This window comes from Psittacula echo (genome assembly GCF_963264785.1).
Source record: "Psittacula echo genome assembly, chromosome: 11".
In the NCBI taxonomy this organism is placed as follows: Eukaryota; Metazoa; Chordata; class Aves; order Psittaciformes; family Psittacidae; genus Psittacula; species Psittacula echo.
In genome coordinates, this window is record NC_137746.1 from 6,106,702 (window position 1) to 6,122,943 (window position 16,242).

General features: G+C 55.6%; 2 protein-coding genes across 4 annotated transcripts; both read right to left on the bottom strand.

Annotated features, from left to right (window-relative positions):
• Positions 1–224: 224 nt before the first annotated feature.
• CD74 (CD74 molecule) lies at positions 225–4,645 on the bottom strand. 2 transcript variants are annotated; one of them, XM_080627033.1, is made up of 9 exons: positions 4,509–4,645; positions 3,100–3,275; positions 2,910–3,001; positions 2,759–2,812; positions 2,440–2,532; positions 2,136–2,229; positions 1,534–1,722; positions 1,132–1,221; positions 225–934 (listed from the first exon to the last, which is right to left on the bottom strand). In XM_080627033.1, the coding sequence occupies exons 1-9, from the start codon at positions 4,577–4,579 to the stop codon at positions 927–929; spliced, it is 867 nt and encodes a 288-aa protein (XP_080483159.1). In that variant the 5' UTR covers positions 4,580–4,645; the 3' UTR covers positions 225–926. The 2 variants fall into 2 exon arrangements, with proteins under 2 accessions (XP_080483159.1, XP_080483158.1); XM_080627032.1 differs by having other exon boundaries at positions 227–934; positions 2,440–2,535.
• Positions 4,646–9,995: 5,350 nt separating this feature from the next.
• On the bottom strand, positions 9,996–13,445 carry RPS14 (ribosomal protein S14). 2 transcript variants are annotated; one of them, XM_080627123.1, is made up of 5 exons: positions 13,287–13,445; positions 11,841–11,991; positions 11,547–11,708; positions 11,019–11,095; positions 9,996–10,107 (listed from the first exon to the last, which is right to left on the bottom strand). In XM_080627123.1, the coding sequence occupies exons 2-5, from the start codon at positions 11,987–11,989 to the stop codon at positions 10,040–10,042; spliced, it is 456 nt and encodes a 151-aa protein (XP_080483249.1). In that variant the 5' UTR covers positions 11,990–11,991; positions 13,287–13,445; the 3' UTR covers positions 9,996–10,039. The 2 variants fall into 2 exon arrangements, with proteins under 2 accessions (XP_080483249.1, XP_080483250.1); XM_080627124.1 differs by lacking the exon at positions 13,287–13,445 and adding an exon at positions 12,904–13,262.
• Between the last annotated feature and the right edge of the window lie 2,797 nt (positions 13,446–16,242).

Here is a 16,242-nt window from a genome sequence, read left to right on the forward strand (position 1 = left end):
GGGGCCCTTTGGCTTCCTCCCTCCCAGGCTCTGCTGTGAGGGCAGGGCTCTGCCTGCTGCCCTCATACCCTTTTGGGACTCACCTAAAGGGACCATGCTGGGGTGCAGGGGGACCCCAGTGTGCATGGAGATGGAACAACTCCTGGGCCAGGAATGGGGCAAGGAATGTGTACGGCCCTGGATCGAGGCACAGATGTCCAAGTGGCTTTGACTTGATTTTTATTGAGATTAAAACAATGCAGGACAGTGCACACGTAGGCGCTGTCCTGCTCAAGCTGCCCACAAGGCTTTCTTATTCAGGAAGTTTATTGGATATAATTAGCTTGTAAGGTCATTGATAAAGGAATTATCAGCTCTAGTCAGAAGAATTAGAAGCCCCTCTGGCTCCAGGGTCAACTCCTCTGCCCACTGTTACCCGCTGCTGAGGCTGTGCTCCACCCTGAAGGCACAAGCTGAATGTGAACATGAATCAAAGCCAAGCATTCCACAATAAAATCCCTCTATTCTTGCACTCGAACAGGGCTTCAACCTACAGGGGTCAGTTAAGAAGCTGGTGGAGGTTGTTTTGCTGCTTTTAATGTTCATTCAGCGTAAGAAAGCATTAGCGGCTCATTCTTCAGCAGGGTGAGCTGTGCGCCTGTTGGGCTGCTGCGGGATGCCCATGAGCAAAAGGGAACAGGATTTATGGGTCTGACACTGTTGAAATCATTCTCCAGCCCCCTGTACCAACCTTGGGGGGAGGACTCTGTGGCTCTGGCACTGGTGGCAGCTTGGTCCTGCAGCAGAAGGGGCACAACCCTCAAGGGGCAGGGGCACCCAGTGTTAATCGCCTTGGAAAGCAGTGTAAGAGCAGAAATGAAACAGAGCAAAGAGACTAAACGTGAGCTGGATGCTGAAGTCTGGACCAGCAACCGTGGCATCCTCTTCTAGTTGACTGTAGGGGAAAGAGGGCAAGGAGTCAGTGAGATGGTTCCAGGACCCTCCAAAGTTCAGGCTGCTTTTGTTGTGTCTCCATCGCAACCTCCACCTCCCCAGCACTGCTTTGGTGCTCTTGGGGGTGGACATGTACCTCCCATAGCCCCCTGCATCCTCTGCTGCAGCCCCCAGGGCTTTCCCCATCCCAGGACTCACCTTTCTCTGCGCCCAGCCTGAGCATGTCCACCCCAGAGAACATCATCTCCTCCAGCTCCGGAGTGGTGCGGGGGGCAGCAGTGGCAGCAACTGCAGAGAGAGGGCAGGATGTGGGTGCTGGACCCTCTGAGGGCAGTGGGGCAGAGCCTGCACCCACACCACAAGCTGCAGGTTTGGGAGCAACGAGGGGCTGATGGAAGGCCTCGACCTCACACCTTGAGCTGCAGCTACCTTAGGTGAGGGCTGGGTTTAGGGACTTCTCCAGCCTTAAGGTGCTGGCACCAATGAGGGATGCTCCCTACAGCTTGAGCACTCTGTCAGCTCTCCCTATCCACAAGTAAAACAAGGAGCAGCATCCACGCAGGCTGCTCCTTGCTCTCCTTCCCCTCCCTGGCCACCTACCCTCGCAGTCCAGCTTTTCCCGGGTAGCAGTGCCCTCAATCCTGGTGCCGTTTTTGTAGGAGCACCAGCAGTAGCCGGTGGAGGCATTGCACTGCTTGGGCAGGAAGTCACCTTTCTCATCGCACTGCGGCTGGAACCGGCCCGGATGCACACCCCCAGAACTGGCCTCCGCCTGGCACTTAGTTAGCACTAAGGGCAACAAGAACAAAGGGGAGATGCTGTGAGCACCCCCCCAGCCCTTCTGCTGCCTGGGATCTGCAGAAGTTTCTCATCCAGAGCAGTTAAATCCAATTTGGAAGGTGAAGAAGCTCCACCATGGTGACCTAAAGCGCTGGGGCCAGCCAAGGACTGAGGATGTGGGGAGGTGCTGCAGCTTCTCAGACATTCACTCATCCCAAAAGCCCTACAAGCAGCAGCCCTGTGATATCCCAAGCACCACCAGCCAGAGGCTCCCCATGGAATGAAGAGGTCCATGACTGACTGGCCAAGGGATGAGGGTTTGGTTGCCTTTGGGAAGCCCCATGGTGGCACCTACAGGGGGTGGTTTTTCCCAAAGGATCCATCCCAAACCTTCCCAGCTCAGGAGCCCCCATCCCTGGTACCTTTCTTTGCTGGGATCTCCTTATGCTCCTCCTCTGGCTTGGAGTTCTTGGCCATTTCAAAGAGCAGCCACTTGTGCATCCAGGACTCGAAGGACTGCAATAAAGGGGAGCAGCACATTAACCATCACAGAGTGAGAGCTGTGCACCAAGCTGCAGCTTGGACCAGGGAAGATCATGACCATCACCTGCATCCTTGGGGTGAGAGTAACCCTGACCTGGTTCAAGCAGGACTGGTGGGGACAGCCCAGTCCCTGCACAAAGCAGCTCCTCAGAGGGGATGAGTAGGGCAGCAGCAAGCACTGACCTGCCAGTCCTCATAAGTCATGGTGCTCTTCAGGCGCTTCAGGTTGTCCATCAGGTTGTCCTTCAGCTCTGGGAACATCTTCCTGGGGTCTGCCTGCTGCAGAGGGACCACCGCAGTGAGACAGGGCAAAGAGAAATGAGGTGTGAGGGCAGCAGCTCGGCTTGTATCAGCCACATGGGCACTGCAGGAGGCCAGGAGCTCCCACCAGCTCTGAGCATCCCAACGGGTCCCCAGACAGTGAGCTGGAAGCAGAGGGTCCCATCGCCTCCTGCAGCGGAGGGGGCAGCTATGGGGTCGGTAGGGACACAGGGGACCTCACCAGCAGCAGGTGCTTGACTTGGTCCACGGTTCTGTTGCTGGCCGGGGCCATGGCCTCAAGGGAAAAGACAAAGGGACAGCATGAGCACAAGGACTGGCATTGAGCCCCGAGGGCAGCGAGCAGCAGCCACACAGCGCTCAGCATCTCTTACCGTGTTGCCCGCAGAGGGGACCAGGGGCAGGACCTTCATGACCATGGGGGTGTTCACCACGGCCATCTTCATCTTGTTCACCGGCTTGGCACCTGCCGAGGGAGGAGCAGCGTGAGGGGCGCCGGGGCCGGTGGTCCCCTCTCCCAACCACCCTCCATCACCAGCACAGCGGTGCTGTGGGGTTACGGACTGGCCGGCAGCTTCCTCTGCAGTGCCTCCAGCTGCAGGGTCTGCGAGGTCTTGGTCAGTTTGCTGATCTGCCCGCTCTGCTGGTACACGAAGTAGATGGTGACAGCCTGGCCCACGATCAGCAGGGCCACCAGGATGGAGACCGTGGAGAGGGCGGCTCTGCTGCCCAGCGCAGACCTGCAGCACAGGGAGTCATAGACGGGACCTTAAAGATGATCCAGTTCCAGCCCCCTGCCATGACATGGGGAGCACCAGCCCCCAGCAGCAGATGTCCTCACACCTCATCATCACCATCACCATCACCTCCCAGGGGCTCTGCCACCAGACAAGCACAAACTGCCCCCATCGCGATGTGCAGAAGTGAAATCTCAGCGTGAAGGTCCCTCCTCCACACTGGGGAACCGAAAACCACCGTGGGGTGAGAGGGAGGAGGCGCCGGAGGGGCACAGGGGATGTAGGGGCACGGCATCGCTCTGGGCATCGCCTTTTGCAATGATGGAGTCCTCTGAAGCCTTCCTGGTCCCAGGGGGTTCAGGACATGTCCATAGTGTGGGGTGTCCCTGCCCATGTCAGGGGGCTTGGAACTAAGTGATCTTAAGGTCCTTTCCAACCCTAACTATTCTATGATTCTATGGGGTGCCAGATTGCACCTCCGTGTTAACACTTGGTGCAAACAACGAAGGTGTCGCTGCTGCCATCGCGCCCCATGGCAAGGGAAGGCAAAGCCAACGCCATGCAGCCGCCTGCCACGCTGCCAGGCCCTGCACGGGGTCTGATGGGGTGCAGCAGGGCCGCAGGGAGCCGCCGGTACCCGATGAGCTGCGGGTACCCATGGGTGCTGTCCGGCTGCCGCAGGCAATGTCCGGAGCGGGACTCGCCGTCCCGATGTCTGCCTGGCGACTGATGATGTCAGAGCTTCCGGGCTTCTGATTGGTTGGAAGTTTTGGGAGTGCCCCGGGGTGTGGGAGATGGGGCTGGCTTGGACATGGGGGTGGCCCCACAGAGCTGGCTGGGGTCTGGGTCTGCGCTGTGTCCCTGCCTGCCCCATAGCCGTGCTGTTCCCCTGTCCATCCCATAGCAATGTCATGTCCCCATAGCCCCAGAGATACAGTGACCCCCTCAACCCCATACCCACCCCATGCCCCTGCCCTCCCCACAGCCATGCTCCAGCTCCTTCCACCCCATAGCCACGCTACGGCCCCCTTGTTTCCACAGCGCCCCATAGCCACAGCATGACCCCAACTTTCTGTCCCACAGTCACTCTGTGCCCTCCTCGCCCAACTGCCGGGTCCACTGCATGGTCCACCCCACAGCCACGCAACACCTCCTCTGCCCCACATCCCCATCGCTCTGCCCTCCCCATGACCCCCGTCTCCCCAAGCCCCCATCCCCGTGCCCCCAGTACAGCACCTTTGGGTGCCCCTGACATTGAGCATGCTGCTGCCGGGGTTGGAGATGAGGTCCCGCTGCTCTTCGGCCATGGCTGCTCCGCGCACCCCGATGGGCAATGAGCACCCCGAGCGCTGCCACGGGAAATACCCCGGCCCTCACCCTGCCCCTACACCCCCGGGGGGGGCAGAAAAAATCCCCATTGGCTGCCGGGACGTGCATCACTTGTTGCCAGGCAGACCTCAGCTCGGCAGGTCCCCGGTCCGCAAATGATGCTGGATGCGGCTGTGAGCACCACAGTCACTCCGCGGGGCGTCGCTTCCCACCCCATTACCACTGGTGGATCATGATGTCCAGCCTGGTGACAACCAGTGCCATGGGCCTGAGGGGCTCTGGAATCCCTGGTTGTGGGCAGGAGGTGGGATATGGGGTACAGGAGGTGGGATATGGGGTACAGGAGGTGGGATGGGGAGCTGGAAGGCAATGCGTGAGGAAGGAAGTGGCATGCTGAGTGCAATGCCAGAGCTGAGCAGGACCCTCCATGGGGTCACTTTGTACCCTCCCGGGGCAGGGCTGCTTGGCCAGCACCTCTCGGGCTGCAGGAGTGATGATTAAAGGATCACCGAGTGTTTTCAACTCCCCCTCCCTTTGCAGCACCCCTCTTGCCCTATCTGCAATGGCTTCAGCGGCTGAACCCCCAAACCCAAGGGAGGAGAAGCAGCCCCTCAAGGTGGGTGACCCCAAAGCATCAGTGGGAGTGGGGCAGTGTGAGCCCATAGCCCACCCCACGGCCCCATTAGTGCTGTATGTGCAAGAGCAGCCATTCCACCCCATAACACTGATTGTAGGTGACTTTATACAGGACCTGGGGCACCCTGGGGCTGACACAGCCCCAGTGCCAGCGCTGAGCCATAGGGCTTGGCCTTTCCAGGCACCCCATGCCCAGCACCACGACCCAGCAAACCATGGCCAGGGCTCAGCAGAAGTGAAACCGAGTGCGAAACCAAAAGCAATGGCCCGGATGTCACCGGTTACCTGCAAACCTCCACATGGCCCCAGGGCTGGAAGGTGGCTGAGGACAGGGTAAGGACACAGGTGGGTTTCTTCAGCCACTCCATCCATCGGGATGGCACGGCCAGCCCAGCAGTGTGCTGGAAGAACAGGGCTAAGGAATAACAACCTAAAAGCAACCTGCTCTAGTGGAAGGTGTCCCTGCCCATGGCAGGGGTTGGAGCTGGATGAGCTTTAAGGTCCCTTCCAACACAAACCAACCTGGGATTGTATGAAAAGCATTTCCAAGGAGCGAGGCAAGGTATCCCAGCAGCTGCCCTGCAGGAGAAGCAGGTGCTGGTGGATGATGCTCCAGCTTCTCAGGAGGGAAATCACAGCCTACACACAGGGGAAGGACTTTGGTGCTCGGTCCCATTCCCATGCAACCCAGCAGGAAAGCATTGGGGCTCTCAGAGGTGCACAGACCTGCTGCCCAAGGGTGTTCATCAGCCTCACCCCAGGCCACTTCATACCCAGCTTCTGCCCCTATCTGCATTCCTCTGCCGAGGCTATTTTGAAGACAAATCATTTACCTGCTGCTTGTGAAGTGCTGCTGCATCCAGAAACCATCCCGAGGTGTTAAAAATAAAGGGGAGGGAAGCAAAAGCACATAAACCCCTCCATAATCTTTTGTCTCTCCCCTTGCCCTCAGCCCATGCTGGTCACAGGGGGATTTGGGGAAACAGGGGTATCTCTCACAGCCTCAGCCCAGCTCCCCATAAGCCCCCCATGGCAGGGCCATGCTCCAGGCTCATTCGGTGACCAGCCTCAGCCCTAAGGGGAACCAAGGAAAGCCTGAACAGGAACCTGGGGAGCGAACCCCCGCAGTGATTTCATGGAGCCGGGCCTGACTCTGAAACCACAAACAGGCAATAAACTGGCTGAGCCCCCAAGCCCAGCACCAAATCAGCCCATGCTCTGCACACTGGCATCTCCATTGACTTCTTCAGTAATTCCCCTCAACCTTTCTGCACTGGCCATGGCATTTAAAGTGGTTTTTAAGTCAGTAAATGTATTTTCCTGGGAAAGCACAGTTGTTTTTACAGAGCAGCTTCCAGACTGCTTTATTCCATCCCATAGCCTGCGGCTGGCACCCGCACTAGCACAGACTCATCAGCACCCATCACCTCCGAGGCTTCGTCTCTGTGCACATCCTGTGCTGCCCATGTAAAACCTGACAAGCATCATGAGAGGAGGCTGGGAACCGGCTGATTGTGGGGTGAGAAGCAGCCATCTGGAGCAATGAGCAGGCTCAGGGCTCAGCTCAGACCTGCTCATTCCCCAAGGACCTCGACCCGAGCCAGCAGAGCAATTATCTCAGGCAGGAAAGCAGGAACAGCCCCAGGAGCACCCACATGAAGCTGTTTGTAACCAGCCAAGCCCCCATCCTGCAGCTCCCAGCCCATAGATCCTGCCTGGGCTGGTGGTTGGTGAGGATGTTCCCCACTGCCCATGATGAGGTGATGGCTCAGCAGCACAGGATCAGCCCCTGGGCAAACCCAAGCGGAATGACTGAGCCACAGGGCTCACCAGAGAGCACAGATCAGTCTCCAGGGGTTTATGAGGCTGGGATGTGCTGCATCCCAAACAGCCCTGTGCCTGCGGTGGGATGAGCATCCCATGATGCAGCTCCTCACCAAATCACACAGGGCATCCAGCTGGGAAAGGGCAGGGACCAACATGAGCATGAAACCCATCCACACACTCAGCCAGGAGAGCCTTTCCCTCCAGCCAGCCCTGGGACACCTCCTGCAGCCGGCTCTGCGCTGAGCTCCCCGGTTTCTCTTCCTCATTCACCAGTTCTCCCTGGGGTTTCACACGGACACAGGAAGCTGTTTCAGATGTCAGGTTGGCTGAGAAATAAAAGCTGGTTTTGCCATTACTTGTGAAGTGAGCCCCGGGAAACCCCTGCCCACGGCATGGTGAGGGGACATGGCACAGGCTGGGCTTACAGCAGCTGGGCCTGGAGAGCAGAGCTCCTGCCTCCAAAGGTAAAGGATAATAAAGCAAATCCACCTTCCTGTACTGAGCAAAGTTCCTGCTCCCTGTGTGAGCCCCAAAAACCTCCCCAGGATGCACCAAGCAAGGGGGGAGGTCTGGGTTCCTCCTGCCCCAGGTTAGACCCGAAGGTCCCATCTGGTTCTTCAACAACCTCCTCTGAAGAGCCAATGCCACTGCAAGGCTCACCACCACTGGGTGCCAGCCTGAGGTCAGCCTGACCCTGTGACATGGTGGGAACCCACCAGCCAGATGAAAAGCCACTTCTCATCCCACTGAGCAGACACATTCCTATTTCCATGCCTGTCCTTGAAAACAGCCTGGATAAACCCTGGGGTGGCTGTGCTCTGCCTCGTGGGCAGCAGGAGATGGAGCTGAGCAGGAACCACCTCAAACTACACCCAGAGGCAAGCAGGGTCTGTTAAACTCGTACCAACCTGCACTGGATGTTATATTCCTGTAGAGCTTTCCTTAAGATACCCTGTGAAGCAGCCCTTTGTCACCAGGGACAAAGCAACACACACCAGAACAGCAGCAAGTTTCACTGTAAGAGTACACACAACACTACTGCCTAGAGGTGTTAGTAGCAACCAGCATCCTGCTCCTCTGCCCTGTTCCCTCCTCTGTGCTGGCTGAGTCACTGCTGGGTTCATGTTTTCAGCACCTTCTCCACACAGAGCTCAAGGAACACTTTAAGTACAGGAAAAGAGCAATTTGAGTGGGAAATAGTGCACTTTTAGGACAGTGAGGGAAGTTTCCTCTCAAGTTTTCCATGGCCACATCTGAAACTACAAATAAACCTCTGTGGCTGTGCCAAGGGAAATGCTGGCTTAGGAGCATCTGTCCAGGCAGATTTTTTTTCCACAGAAAAGGGAAGTCATGCATTAAGCAAGAGCTTGCAGAAACCCCAGCGGCAGTTAGCTTGCTTGCTCACAAGCCCAGCTTTCTTCTCCACAGCAAGGACACCTCCAAGAGATCGTGACTCACCTCGAAACCACAAGCATCCAAGTAGCTCTCCCTGTGAAGACAGAGGTACACCATGGCTTCAGATCAGACAGCCTGGTTTCCTCTACTGTGGAACTCATCCCCTTTCACTGTGACAGAGCTGGGCCTCAGCAAGTGAAGACCAAGCTTGACAGGAGCAACACAGCCTGGAACCAACCCAGGCTGAATAACTGCACCAGAACAGAGACTGCTTTGAGAGCAGAGCACCTCCGACACCATCAGCCACAGCACCCTTCCTGTGTGGGGAGGGAGGCTCAGGAGGAGCAGACAGGCAAAGGAATCCCCTCTAAAGCATTTGGAGATGCAAAGGTGTGGGAAGGAGCCCACATGAAAGCAATGAGGCTCTCAAGCCTTGGGATCATAGAATAGTTTGAGTTGGAAGGAAACTTAAACATCACCCAATCCCAACCCCTTGCCATGGGCAGGGACACCTTCCACTAGAGCAGGATGCTCCAAGCCCGTGTCCAACCTGGCCTTGAACACTGCCAGGGATGGGGCAGCCACAGCTTCTCTGGGCACCCTGTGCCAGCGCCTCAGCACCCTCACAGGGAAGGTCTGAGGAGATACTTTGTCCAAGATCCCAGGATATCAGAACACTGCCTGCCAGCTTCACTTCACAGGTCACACATCATGTATAAACTGTTCCTATTTGCCAAGTAACTGCTCAGAATCCTTAAGTTTTTCAACCAATTCTGATAAATAACCATCACTTAAACCTGACCACAAGTATTCCTGCACAAACATTTCTCCAGCTCCACATGAGCTCACTCATTGCCAAGAGCCCACAACCACAACCAAGGAGGCAAAGCTGGACGAGCTGTAGCTGCCTTGACACAAACCTGACCTGCAGCACACTGCACTGTGAGGAAACTGGGATTCATAAGCAAACAAGTGCTGCTCTGTGCAAGGGCTGACCTCACTATTGCACAGGAGGTGCAAATGGCTATTGCAAATGACAGCATCATCTCTCCCTCAGGCTGTAGAAGCCACAGCTATTTTACCCACAGGCACACAGAACCCACCAATCTCAATCTGCAGCTCTCAAGTATTGTATGCCCGTCAATCTTGGTCTAAGATTTTGCCACATCTGAGGAAGTGACAGGAACAGGAGCGGTTTCAAAGTCTAGAGAGCTAGAACATTGGCAAAGGTGGATCTGGGCACTTATTCCAGGTGATGGCAGCACATTCCATGGAAGCAAAAAGCAGTGCCTAAGAAGTAAGGAGTCATTTTCTTAAATACCTCTGGAAGTATAAATACATAAACAGAGCAGCCAAGGGAGCTGTAATTCCAGTGTTTTTAGAAGCTTTCCATGTATAATCAAGAGCACCTCTTCAGCAGCACTAACCACTCGCAGCCAAACCAGCCCAGCCCCAAGAGCATGAGCCATTCATGCATGTAATCAAACTGAAGCCACTCAACTTCTGAGCATGCCTCAATAAGAAACAGACCGTGGAGAAGAGGTTTAAAAGAGCTTTAATAAGCAAAGGTGCAGCACTGTTCACAGACGACGTCCACGGCGACCACCCTTCCTGCGAGTGCTGTCAGAGGGGATAGGGGTGACATCCTCTGCAGGGAAAAGAAACAAAGAACCACACTGTTACCTTCCAGAGGTACCCCAAGAAACCAACTGGGCACAGCAGAGCCACCCAACCCCACCACACACCCTGAGACCTGGTTTCAGCTGGGTTATTTTACTTAATTTCAATTACTAAACACCCACGGGTTTTACCTTTTGATTCTCCCCATCCCACCAGGGGTGGAAGCAAGCAAGCAGTTGTGTGGTACTTAGTTACCACCTGGGCTTAAACCATGACACCCCACAGCTGCACCCTGTGAGTGCAGAGGCCACGCACAGGCAGGATGAACACTCCACAGGAGCAAAGCTATCTCCGAGCTCACCAAGAGCTTTTAATGCTGCAGAAGTAAAAATCCCCCTCTCTCATCCCACTTAAACTGGGCAGCCACAGCGCTTCCAAAGAAACAGAGCGTGCTTCAGGTAACTTCTGTAGCAGCCAACACCACTGCTTCTCACAACTCCCCAAAAAACTTATGACTTTCCCTGAACAGCTGGAACTCCACTAGTACTGACTCAGAGTATTAAACTGAGACCAGCACAGTATTTCCAGGCGACTGAACAGCTCTGGCACGAGCACTGTTTCAGCAGAGGACCATGAGCACCCTGCTGTGCAGCTGGGTTTATCCTGCAGACAGAAACTTGTTTCTGAAGCCTGCTCACGCCGCCTCCTGGTGAATCATACCCTTAAGAATCTGTTTAAATTAAATCACACCTTCAGTGCCATCTGAGAGAGGCCAAGAAGAACATCCCAAAGTTAAATCATCAAACTGAGTGGCACATATGCCTGTAAAGCTCCTTTTACTAAATAATCCCTCAAAACTGGGTTTTTTTGGAAGTAAAAAGGCTCTGCACTCATGTACCATAACAGACACATCTAGGTATTGCTTTCTCCATCACTCACCAATGCGACCAATCTTCATTCCAGATCGGGCCAGAGCTCTCAGGGCTGACTGGGCACCAGGTCCGGGAGTCTTGGTCCTGGAGGAGAGAATCACAACCAATAATCCCTTAAATGATCCAGAAGTTGGACACAGTTGACAAACAGCTGGTGGTGTTAAAATCAGTTTCCTCATCCCAAAACATCCAGGTTCTCAGACCCGTATCATTCACAACCAACCACTAGACAGGCACTTCAGTGTCATCCCAAGGTAACACATCTCCAAACACCTCCCCATCCACTACCAGATAAATAAGAGCACACCCCTGCACCAGTCAACTGGAGATGCCATTCAGAATGGGTTCAGAATGGGTGGCATCAGCCAGTCACCACACAAAGCAACAGACATCCTTTGGGTCAAGTCTGAAGTCAAATTCACAGACTGCAGTCACGTTACCAACTGAGGCAGCACGAAGAAGGGCTCTGGTGCAATCTGGAATGGTCCTAAGACCATGCCACATCCTCTGGGAAAGCCAGGCCCAGCCAACATACCTATTCCCACCGGTAGCACGCAGTTTGATGTGCAGGGCAGTGATGCCCAGCTCCTTGCACCTCTGGGCAACATCCTGGGCCGCCAGCATAGCCGCATAGGGAGAAGACTCATCTCTGTCTGCCTTCACCTTCATGCCGCCAGTCACCCGGCAGATGGTTTCCCTACAAAAGGCAAAAGTGAAGATTAGAAGAAAGCTCAAGGGCTTTGGTGGAACCTCGACCCAAATCTCATTTCTGTGTTCAAAACTGAAGGACCCAGGGTCTGCAGCAAGGCCATGGGTGGTCAATACTCACTTCCCAGAGAGGTCAGTCACGTGGACAAAAGTGTCGTTGAAGGAAGCAAAGATATGGCAGACACCGAATACGTTTTCCCCTTCAGCAACCTGAGGTCCCAAGCTGATGACCTGTTCTTCCTTCTTCTCCTTGCCCTTACGAGGTGCCATTTCTGAACAACAACAAAAGAGAATTGTGAGCAATGGTGCATTTCTCAGCATTCTCCTACAGGATTTTATTGAATTCCCTGCTACTGCAACCCTTTACCAAGCAAGGTATGTTACTACTGGCAAAACACAGGTAGCAATACAAGTGGACTTACAAAAGCCAAGGTTCTCAGCTCTGTTGTATGCTGCCAGACAGATCACCACCCACAACTGTTTAGCTAGGTCTCTCCAGCTGCACTTCAGAGCAGGAGGTACCTAGGCTGTGCTTCATACAATTGATGTCCCCAGAGCACGAGGGAGACTTTCTCCCTGATAACCGGCAGTGCTGAGAGCTCCCCCTTGCTTATTTATGACTTTATGGAAAGGAAACAACTAACCAAGCAATTAAAGACCAGCGTACTGTAACAAAGCTCTGACTCTGCAGACCTTTCCAATACTAGCTTGGGTTCTACGTTACTGGTGTCCTGACCACATCCTTGGGACTAACCCAGGTAAGTCTTCTGCCCTGAAGCCCAAACCCAGCTATAGAAGACGTGACACTCAGCAGGGCTTGGCTGGGGAGCCCGTGTACCTGCTCCTGAGCACAGGAAGATGGTTCCCTATTGCCCTCTCCTGCCAAATACCAGCTACAACCAGCGCCTTGCATATGAGAAAAGCCTAATGGCTTCATTAAGGAACTCCATCCAAGCACGACCTACTTTCACTCACAGGCCTTAGCCCGATGGTCCTCTCTGCACAGCAATCTGCACTGAGCACCGACTGTTAAACCAAGGCTTACACAGGCACTCGGAGACCCACATCCTCTTCCCTCAGCCAGCAAAAGGCTCCATGGACATTCCAGCCATGAACCCCAGCGACAGCGACACAACACGACTGTGCAGACGCTGAGCCGCGGCCGCTGTGAAGCCAACACTGACCTCGGTGCAAGGAACCCGCTGCTCTCCAGCGCTCATCCGAGCCCGCAGAGGGGACAGCCCCGGCCACTCAGGGCCGGCCCGCAGCCGCCTCCCGCTGCCTCCACCGAGCACAGCCCGAGGTCGTGCCCCGTGGCCAGGCCTCCCGCTCCTCCACTGCACCAGGCCCAGCCGCCCTTCACCGTGCGCCGGAGCCCCGGACGCGCAGCTCCGCCAGTCCCCGGCTCGCCCGCGGCCTAGCGCCCCGCTCCTTCGGGTGCGCTCCCCCAGCGCCATGAGCGCTGCCCCGCGGAGCCCCGGGCCCCAGGAGGCGGGCAGCGGGCGGGGAACCCGCGGAGAGGCGCGGGCGGGCGGATGGCGGCGGATGCGCTGAGCCCCGCTCTCACCTGCGCGTCTGCTCCGGCGGCCGCCGCTGCAAAGGAAGTGGTGCTCTCAGGAGGCGGAAGTCACCGCCGCTCACCCGGAAGTGATGGCGGGAAGCGGCAAGATGGCGCTGGGGAGCGGCGTTTCCCAATCGCACGGGCAGGGCTTTGCCCCGCTCCCGGCCCCGCCAGTCCCGTGAAACCGTGACCGGCGCTACTGAGGGCAAACCGGGCCGGTTGTCCTCCCCAAGACGGTGCGGCCGCCTCCCGAAGGATCCCTTCCCAAGATGGCGGCGGCCACGTTCCGATGTCCCTTCCCAAGATGGCTGCATCCTCCATCCTCCGCATCCCTCCCAAAGATGGCGGTGTTGCTGGGCATGCTTCGGAAATGCAGGCCTGAACCGGTTTAAAAACAACGGTGAAAACCAGTTTAATGCCAGCATGCTGCCGCAGTCCGCACTGACCGGGCTCAGATAGGGCTGGGCTGCGGCACAAGCCTTTCCCCCTCTGCTGTCAGGGTTCCAGGCAGCTGCTTGTCATTTCGCTGAGCTCAGGCAGGAGCTCTGATTGTGAGGAGGTGTTTGGGATTTTCCCCATAAGGGGATGTATGTGGTGGTTTTAATACACAGAAGTCTGGAGTATTTTCTGTTAAGGAGCTAATGGGAGAGATTCCAACCCAGGTCATTCCCTGTGGGCTCTGCCCCTGCGAGCGGTAGTGCAGGGACTGCCCTCCCAGAGCAATCAGCGGGAGATCTGTTCCACCTCGCCAGCAAACGATATAAATTTGTACAGTTTTACATTAAGGTTGTCCAGTAAGAGAATGTTTTCTGTTTCCAAGTGATTTTAAAAGCATTCAGGAGAGTAAGGATGGGAAACATCAAAGACCTTTGGAAAAAGGCAGATTGAAGGAGACCTTACAGCGCTTGATTTCATATCCACTACCTGGCCTTGGTACTGCTCGGCTTCAGATGCCTTGCCCCTGCGCTCAGTGAGCTCGGTGCCACGTGGGTCTGGGTTGTGAGTGACAGGCTGGGAGCACGCCCATGGGTGCCTGCATGGATGGGGAAAGCTGACAGGTTCCAATCTGCGCCCAGGACCTGCAGTCAGAGCTGGTCCGGCTGCAGGGGAGCAGATGTACGAGGGAGCCTCCTTATAATGGCCCCGTAGTGAGGCTGCACTGTCCAAAAGCCGGCAAACGTCTGCAGCACCTCTGCTTGACTGACAGCATTTGCTGCTGCCCTGTGGGAAACTTCTGACCTCCTTCTCACACCCATCAGCTCCACAGCACTGGGGTGCTGCATGTTTATAGGGGGACATCCCTGTGTGAACAAGGCTGACGTCTTTTGGGGTACCTTTTCCTTTCTCTGGCCAAGCATCCCAGGTCTCTGCAAGATGCAAACCTCTCAGCTGCCACCAGGGAGAAGAGATTTGGTCCGTGAGGCTCCCTGCTCCTCATGTGCTGGGCTTCTTCCCCTGGAAAGCTCTCTCTGCTCACCATAACTCCTGGCTTGACCCCATGGGCCACCTTCACCTGCTCCTCTCTTCATTAGCAGACAGGGATCTTCCTGTTTAAATATTGAAGGAGAGGCTTTTAAAATATACATTGGCAGGAGCGCTGTAATTCCAGCCAGAGGCTCCAGTGACACAGCCCGTGGCCTGATTTGAAGGGAGGGGGAACAAAGGAGTTAGCAGCACGCGAGTGCTGCAGAGGTCACCCTGCATTAGGCCATGTGTGTGGCTGTGGGTGACCCATCTGATAAGGAGTTTGGGGACTGTGAAGGGTGTGCGGTCAGCCTGGACTCCTCCTCTCCTCAAGGAGCCACGAGTGCAGCACAGGCTGTAAGGATCCTTTGCTTTGCACCAGCCTCAGATGCTCCCCAGGAACAGATGCGAGCCAGAGGCAAGGAAACAGGCAAGCGTCCACTTATGGGGTAACAGGCTAAAATAACCAGATGAGCTTCTAAATAGAAACAACCCAACATTCAAAATCCAATGCTGTCCACAGCCCCAGAGCAGCTGGGAGGCAGGCTGCTCCCAGCACCTCCAGGCTCTGTGCAGGATGGGGCTTTCTCCAGTATCCAGGACAAATTCTTTCCTTTTACTTTGCCTTGCACCAGTCCTGGTGTGTCTGCCTGCAGAATGTGCCTAGAGCTCCAGTGCCAGCTCCAGCCAGGCTGTCCTAGCTGCTGAAGACAGCACTGACGACCTTCTCTGGCTGGGATGAGCGAGAAGGGAGGCACCCAGCAGGGGCTGCAAGGATTGCATCCTCAGTCCTGGATGGGAAGGACACTCAGGCCACGGTGGGGTCAGTGCCAAATATGATGTGTATTTGCTTTGAGAAATCCCCCAGATTTAGTTCCTTAATGGGTAATTAACATTCCAGCTGCTCCTTGGTAATAGCCTCTCCAGCCCATGGGAAACCCACAGACACAGTGACGCTGCAGGCGGATTTCATAACTCAGCCGGTGACTAAACAGAAAAGGAGCCGGAGAAGCAAGGCAAATGGGAATGCTGCTCACAACCTCTTCTCCTGCTCGGGCTTTGGCCCTGGTGTGAACTGGTCCTGGTGAGGGGTCAGTGGGAGGCAACTGGCCTGACCTGCAAAGGTCCCTGCTCCGGGCTTCCCACAACAGGAATTTTGGTGCTCTTTCCATGCCTGGGTCTTGTTCCCACGAACCACCAGACCAGTGGCCTTACTGGTGGCCTTGAAACAGAGACTGGAGCTGGAAGAGGTCAAAGCTCTCCCGAGCAGGCTGAACCCTTGCTGTCTACTTAGTACAGAGCAGGGTCTGTGGTCCTGGCTCTCAGACAGCTCTGGGCCCCTCGAAATGGCATCTTTCCTGTAGCAGCCCCGGCAAAAAGAAATTTGGGCCCCAAATGCAACCATTCACAGGTAAAAAAAAAAAAAAGAAGGAAAGCTTTTCCATTTGCTTTTAAGGCCGTTTTTAGTTCCGAAAGGCAGTTTGTGCATGCACACATG

What these genes read in the sequence shown, in the direction of transcription:
- CD74 (XM_080627032.1), bottom strand. Translation starts at nt 4,579, where the DNA reads ATGGCCGAAGAGCAGCGGGACCTCATCTCCAACCCCGGCAGCAGCATG. An exon ending in AATGTCAGGGGCACCCAAAG is followed by an intron (nt 3,276 to 4,508) that starts GTGCTGTACTGG and finishes CCTGTGCTGCAG; the next exon opens with GTCTGCGCTGGGCAGCAGAG. An exon ending in AAGTCAAGCACCTGCTGCTG is followed by an intron (nt 2,536 to 2,758) that starts GTGAGGTCCCCT and finishes GTCCCTCTGCAG; the next exon opens with CAGGCAGACCCCAGGAAGAT.
- RPS14 (XM_080627123.1), bottom strand. Translation starts at nt 11,989, where the DNA reads ATGGCACCTCGTAAGGGCAAGGAGAAGAAGGAAGAACAGGTCATCAGC. An exon ending in GTGACTGACCTCTCTGGGAA is followed by an intron (nt 11,709 to 11,840) that starts GTGAGTATTGAC and finishes TGCCTTTTGTAG; the next exon opens with GGAAACCATCTGCCGGGTGA. An exon ending in CGTGCTACCGGTGGGAATAG is followed by an intron (nt 11,096 to 11,546) that starts GTATGTTGGCTG and finishes TCTCTCCTCCAG; the next exon opens with GACCAAGACTCCCGGACCTG.